Raw genomic sequence first — 7,248 nt, 5'->3', positions numbered from 1 at the left:
ATGTGACCAGCAGCTCAGAAAGGCTCCACAGAAGTGTTTCTATCTCACACCAAAGCTCAGAACTGCTCCTTCCCCAGTGCACAACCTGAAGTGTAAGGTGTATTTTCAGCTCTGCCAAACAGATTCACGACAGGTTTGGTGCCAAGCCTATGGGCAACACCAGAAAAAGAGCTCAACCTTCCACTAGACCAGGTTGCTTCAAGCCCTGTCCTACCTAGCCTTGAAGTTTTGTACTGAGACTATCTTTGCTACACAGTGACCTGGCAAACAAATTCAGCAGTCCGTGGCAATCTTGTTCAGAAAGTACATGTATTTAATAATGATACCAAATACAGTTTTTCCCCCTTGGAATTTCCACACTGATGTTTTAGGTCCTTTCTGTGGTCGCTGTAGTTGGACTGTACATAGCTACTGACTATGCTGGATACATGGTTGTGTTTTAGCAGTGTAGTACTCATATATTCTCTATAAATATAATAAAAGATTTAACATTTGTTGTCATTCTGATTCTTACACATATCTCCCGTGTCTTCACCAAAAAAAAAAAAAAAATCCACAACAAAAAAGAAACCCCCAAAAACCCAAAAAACGTCTCTTTCCTGCCTCCCCCAACTTTTTATTGGGTTCCAAATAAACCTGAGTTTGTAATTCAAGTCAGCATCTGCCATTCGTTCAGGTATGTGAGTCTGATGCATACAAAGGGGGGGATTTCAGTGATCCCTGACTTCAGTGGTCCCTGATTTCAGTGATCCCTGACTTCAGTGGTCCCTGATTTCAGTGGTCCCTGATTTCAGAGATCCCTGACTTCAGTGGTCCCTGACTTCAGAGAGCCCTGATTTCAGTGGTCTCTGCCCACTGGCTTTGCAGCACAAACATGTTCTTAGCATGAGGGGAATGAAGATGCTCTGAATGAAAATGAAGGACCTAAAAATGGCCCCCTGGGATGCACAGGTGCTCTCTACAAACAGAATGTAGCATTTCTTGATCTGAAAAGGGATAAAATCATTTCAGGGCTGTCTTTCTCATCATGTTGGAGTTTTCATGTGTTTTTTGGGTGTCAGCCCTGTGTTATGCTGCAAAGCAGGAACACAGGCTCAGCTATGGGCTCTGCTGGGGAACCTTCTCCCCTGCTTCTGCTGCCCCTCCTGCCCCAGGCCCTCAACATCCTGCTCATGGGACTGGAAGGAAAACTTGTAAAACAGGGGTAACCCTCAGCATTTGCACAGACACCAACGGGGCAAAGAAATTGTTTGCAAAAGTATGGATGAAATTGTTTGTAAAAGTATGGATTCCTACCAACAGCAAAATCCCATCTTCCAACAGCAAGAAGACAACACCTCTGCTTTTCCTGGGCTTTGAAATGACATTAAGTGGTGGGAGCAGTGTGGGCCAGGGCTGCCCACGAGGGAACCAGAGTGGAACAAGGTTTGCTGAGATGCTCTGAACACACAAACACACACACAGGGGCAATACAGACGAGAGAAAAGAGCAGTCTTTGTCTTTGGCTAAACCTTCTAATTTATAGGAAATGGTCTGAAGACAGAAACAGGACCAAAAAAAGTGTTGCCAACCTCTCAGATGTATCATTTACTTAGAAAAACAAGACTGGTATACAGAACATGGTGTCTTTTAAGAAAGTTAAATCTTCACTGCTCATAACAATACCCAATTTTTGGTAACCACTACGTTACCAATCTTGGAGTATAAAACAGACTTGGTACAGGTTCATGTGTCCTTTATTAGTCTTTTAATCCACTGCAGTCCCAGAGAAGCCTTCAGGTGTGTCCAATGCTATAACAGGGGCTAATGCAGGTGTTGGCTGATTGTTTAAGAACAGCCTGTTGCAATCTGGATTTCTGTTTGAAGCACCTGCTTGCAAACCCCTCTTAAGAAAGGAACTGGCCTTTAATGCAGTGAATTTCCACACGATGACACTTGTTTTTAAATAATCATGTTTCTTGTGAGTGACATGATTAAATCACAGTTTTCTTTATGAAAAAAAATGATTGTGTGTTATTACCTACTTTATGTAATTAACAGCAAAATCTGCTTTGAATTCCAATATTCCCGCTTTTTCTGAATTAGACCACTCGTGTCTTTATTCAAGCTTCTACCACCTTCATCTTCTCTGCAGGGCTTGTCAGCTTGCTATGGACAGAGTATCTGGGGTTGTCCCCCTTGCCTGCCCCAGGGACGATGCCTGCAGCAGCACCACGTGCTGTGTGGCACAGGCAGGTGGAGCAGGGACAGTCTTACCACAGATCCTGGCCTGGCATTCCCAGCACCACTGATTTCCTGGAGGAACCAAACCCTCAGCGCTCGCGGTTCTTCCAACCAACATTGCTGCACTAACAGGTGAGAGCAGTGAAAATACAGATCCACGCAGCTCTTTCGGGATGTTTTACTGTACAGTCAGATGCCAAATGCGAATATTTCTTAATAGCACAAGCAGAGCCCTTTTCTTTCAGCTTTAATATGTGGCACAATGCCTTCCTTGCAAGCAAACCTCCGATTTCCTGCGCTGCACCGCTGCGGGGTGCAGCGACAGCAACACGCCTGTGGCTTTCCCTTCTTGCTTAAAGGAGAAAAAGGTTAGATCCCAGAGAAGAGCAGTGCAAATCCCAGGATTTCAGACTAACACTGGCCGCTGACAGCCTCTGTGTTGAAGGAAATCTGTGTGGGGCTCATCTGCTGCAGCTGAGGCATCCTGGCTTCCAGGGGCTTTTCGCTGGCCGACTGCATGGTCTGGTTCCTCTTGCGCAGCATCTGTCCGATCCCCATCATGGGGAACCTGCCCCTGCTTTTCACACAGTTTGGGCTGCCCAGGGGGTTGCTGGGCACCAGCTGAGTGGGGGACACTGCTTCTTCCTTTGCCGGATACGCTTTCTCTTCATACGTGAAGGAGACCTGGGTGGGGTGGACGGGGGACGTGCTCCCCGGGGGGAAGAGCGGGGACAGTGTCCTTTCACTTGAGCTTTTGTAAGGGAAATTCATCGGTGAGCCTAGAATCCTGTACTGATGAGAGGGGGAAACCTGGTCTATTTGGTCATCTCTGTCGACCGACTCGAAGGAGTGCACAATGTTCAGGATGAGAGGGGAGTCCTTCGCCCGGCTGCCGATCCGGGACGGCTCCGGCTGGGGAGACTCCTGCCTCTTGAGGAGCCGGGGGGTCCTGGGGGGTGGCTGCTGCACCTCCAGGTATTCCAGGGAGCTGGAAGTGACACAGCCCGTCTTGGATGCCAGGGGCTCGTGGAAAGGGCTCACCCCACCGCCGGAGTCTGCAAGGCAATGGGAGAAGGAAGCAGAGGGGCACACTGCAGTTAGTCACCAGCACTGCCTTTCCTGGCAGGCAGCGTCCCAAAGAACCTCAAACGTGTCCCCAAGTGACCTGATAAATGCACCAGCTACAGCAAATGCTCTGGGATGCACTCACAACCCAACTCCCTGACTCTCACTGAATACTCATGCTGCTGTTTCCTGGGTAATTTATCTGCCCCTTTGCTCACAGGCAGGAAAAGTGCTCAAGCTAAGACAAGGACTTGAAAAGGAAAACCACAGACGTCTTCAGCTGTTTGCATTAATTATATCTTCCAAGGCCCTGCCTGAGAAATATCACATTTCTCCTTTCTTAGCACAACTCTTGCTGGGCCTGTATTCACTGACACACCTAGAGACACGGGAGAGCACAGTGAGTTATTACCTGGTGCCTCTCCTTGCATTTTGGAACAAAACCTGCTCTTGGTTTCACACATGTAAATATGGAGTAGCAGCACCAGCCACGTTCAGGCTGCTGCACTTGGAACAGATTTGCTGCATCGACTTCAGCAAGAACTTTCCTCCAACAAGGGCCGAAAATAAATGGAATAATCTTTACAGGATTTGGCCCAGTCAAACAAAACAGCTCGTGGAGATCTGCTCAGTTCCTACAGGATGCTGGCACTGCCTGATGCCAAGCTAATCACAGGCAAGCATGTTTTGCTGCCTTGATGGAAAGCTGTCCTAGGAGCCTGATTGCCAGGTCCCCCTAATTTAATTAACTGGTAGCTATTCCATCAGTTCCCTCGGTCTCAAATCATCTAGAAAAGATCTAAAATGATCTAGCTCTGCCAGCCCTCAGATCAGAGCCACAGATATCACATGTATTTCTTGTGGAGGGATGGTCTTGTCAGGGGTTGAGACCTGAATGCATGAACAGGATGAAATCTCACAACTGTCTGGCAAAAGCAGAACAAGTTGAACCTGACCAGTTTCTTTCTACAACTGGTCAAAATTATTTGAGCATTTAAGATGTGTCAAGACATAGTTTCTGTAAGCAGAGAATTGCTTCAGCTGAGATCTGCTTGATTTCCAGCTTACACATCAAAAAAGCAGGGAGAAACATAAAGAGAGGAAAAATGAACTAGATTTTCTCCCCCTGTGCCTTCCTCCTAAAAGGGACAACAAATCTGAGCAAAACGGGCATTTAAAATTTTTTTTTTACATTTTTCACAGGAAGTATATCCCACTCCTGACCAGCTCTCTGGACTCCTGCTACTTCACAGCAGAGGTTCCTGTGCTGCCAGACAAACACTATTTGGATGATTTTTCTTCAGGCTGAGAGCAACAAATGATAACTTATCAAGTCACAAGAATGAGCATGAAAGCATCACAAGCCACCACTGTAAATAACCCCCTGCCACCACAGTAAGCATTTTAGATCACCGTATCTCCCCACACTGCTCTGTAGTGACCTCCCCTCATTCAGTTCCTTATTTAACAGCAGGCTACATCACCTCCCTGCTCCTCAGTGTCTCCCATCCAGGTGTGCACTGCCCACACCCCAGGATCTTTTTTCACTCCTTTCTCCCCCCTCCTTCTGCCAGCAGCTTTCACCCATCCCTCCCAGGCTGCCCTTTGTGATTAATGCTCTGCTCTCCTCTGGCTGTCACATCCTTTCCTTTCCCTGCCCAAGCTTTCCCCCTGTCCTTTTGCTGATGGAAATTTGCTGAGGTTGGCAGTCCCACCTGCTGGGACTCTCTCCCCTTTCTCCAGCATCAACTGCTCCTCTCCTCGAGGTCAGGGATTCTCCCATGCTGCTCCTTAGCCCCCTCTCAGTAAAACACAGTGGCTGGTAGGAAGAAGCTTGGCTACCAGCTTGGCTTCCTCAGTGATCCGGGGTGGGTGGTGATGCTTTCAAAACACCAGCGTGAGTGTGGATGATTTTGTGTGAGGACGTGTAAACAGGGGGAAAACTGCTTTTTTAAAGCGCTGCAGGAATTCTGTGGAGCACAGAAAGTGAGGAATGCTGACTGCTGAGCAGTTTCCTCAGGGTGTTTCACTCCATGTGTGGTGACATCTTCCAGGCCTCCTTCCCACACCATCCCCGGAGTGAGAGGGAATGCAAACCCAGAGTTTTCCCTCCCAAACACACAGCACACACGACAGGACAGGCTCAGGAACACCACACCACCCGTGCACACAGGGACACCACTGGCCTTGCTCCCACTGACCTTTCTCTGGACCCCCAGCCTTGGCGACTTTCCGGTCCTTCAGCACAGCCTTGGTGTTCTGGATCTGTGAGATAAGACAGGAAGAAGGCTGTCTATATGAAACTGGACTTTTCTCAGTTTTCTTTGGGAGCTGACGGTGAAGAATCTCCCCTTTCTTTTCTTGCTCTTTGAGTTTTTTGTCCTTTAGGTTGTAAAACAAACAAGAACAATTTGGTTTACTCATGGGAAGGTTAATTGACCCCCAGACCTACAAGGTGGATTAAGTACTACATATTTAAAAGGAACTTATTCTGGGTACTCAGAGTAACTAAATCCTCCATGTCTCATTTTCCTCTGATCAGTCTGCCATGATTTCATGGCTCCCATCTGCTCTAACATTCAGGAAGTGTGAAAGCTGGTTTTGGAAAATTAAAGGAAAAGGAAAGCTTTTCTCTTGGAGCAAGCAGGTAGTTTGTTCTCCTCCATACCTGAAATAACCTACTTAAGCACCAAAAAAGGTCTTTGATTTCTCTTTACTCCACTCCCTCTGACATTTAAAAAGGTGAGCTGGAAAGTTTTAAAGAAGTTTGAAGTCTTTGAGTCATTTATCTTCTGTCCAGACAAGAACTGGAGGAACCTGGCTCTTGCTTTTACAGCATCTCTGCAAATGCACAAGACAAGGAGGGGAGAAAATTACTGAGCCATCCCTTCCCTGAGCCCTATCTCCTGGCTGTGATGGGGAAGGCAGCTGAAGGTGGGATTGCAAGACCAAGACAGGTTTGATCTCCAGTGATGACAGAGGAAAAACAGAACCTGGGAGCAGGACTCTGAAGAGGAAGACCATTTTCAAAGCACTGTTTTACAGTGAAAACTCATTGCACTGTCTTTCAATCACTGGATTCAGCAAACTGCTTAACACCCTTTACCTGCTACTGATTTCTGGAGAAGCCAGAAGTCTTATTTCACACTAAAACAAATGTTTTGGTTGGTTTGGGGTTGTTTTCGTGGTGGTAGTTCTCATTTATGCAACATGTTTCGCTGCCTCTTATTAAAAGGTCACTGTAAGTACAAATATTTTTTAAAAAGCAAAGGAAAGTTCCTTCCCCCAGTTACGTGCCCTTGTTTTGTCTGATAATTATGCACTGCCACTCTTGATTTTCTTTTGCAAGCTCATTGATGTAGAGTCTGTGAAAACTCTCAAAATAAAGAGCATAAAAACAGGTGAGAGAGGAAAAGAAAGATGCAGAAGACAACTTGGGTTCTCCCAGCCTGCTAAACAGCTCTGGAAGCAAAGACAGACACTGAAGAGGCAAAACTCAGGAGTCACTCTGAGCACTCCCAGCTCAGGTGGAGCCTGGCTCCCTGCACAGACAGTGTCTGAGCACTGCTGGGCTCATCAGCCTTTCAGGAGCTACAGACTTGGAAAGAACACCTCCAGCGACTCATAAACCAAACTTTTTAGTTTTAATACAGACATGGTTAGGTAGGTGACCTGTGAGAACAAGCACCTGAGATTTTGGACGGGTGAGGAAGAATCTGGTTGCTGCAGCCTCTGTGTGAGTGCAGAATGTTCCAGTGCTGCAGCATTTTCAGCTTAATGGTGCACAAGTTGAGCTGCAGCTCTTCACCTGCCAAGTGCTCCTGACTTTGCCCTCACCCTGCTGCTATATTCTCTCAGGCACAGCAGCACTGCCACTCCACACAATTAAAGCACCCCTGGCAAAGGAAATTCACACATCCGCTGCTGGCAATTAATTACTTCACGCTGCATGAACACTGC

General features: G+C 47.0%; 1 protein-coding gene across 3 annotated transcripts in view; it reads right to left on the bottom strand.

Moving 5' to 3' along the window:
• Positions 1-290: 290 nt before the first annotated feature.
• Positions 291-7,248, bottom strand: part of HUNK (hormonally up-regulated Neu-associated kinase) — a 43,111-nt gene continuing 36,153 nt past the window's right edge. For 2 of the 3 annotated variants that reach the window (XM_085077795.1, XM_085077812.1), the window contains exons 9-10: positions 5,490-5,670; positions 291-3,278 (exon numbers count right to left, since the gene is read on the bottom strand). In XM_085077795.1, the coding sequence (XP_084933921.1) occupies positions 2,635-3,278; positions 5,490-5,670 (825 nt within the window). In that variant the 3' untranslated portion in view covers positions 291-2,634. The remainder of the gene's footprint in view (positions 3,279-5,489; positions 5,671-7,248) is intronic. The other variant, XM_085077804.1, reaches the window with a different exon arrangement.

Source organism: Lichenostomus cassidix, chromosome 1, assembly GCF_008360975.1.
Source record: "Lichenostomus cassidix isolate B80296 chromosome 1, HeHo_3.0, whole genome shotgun sequence".
NCBI classification, from domain to species: domain Eukaryota; kingdom Metazoa; phylum Chordata; class Aves; order Passeriformes; family Meliphagidae; genus Lichenostomus; species Lichenostomus cassidix.
The sequence above is the reverse complement of the archived record's forward strand: the minus strand, read 5'-3'. Positions and strand labels throughout refer to the sequence as shown.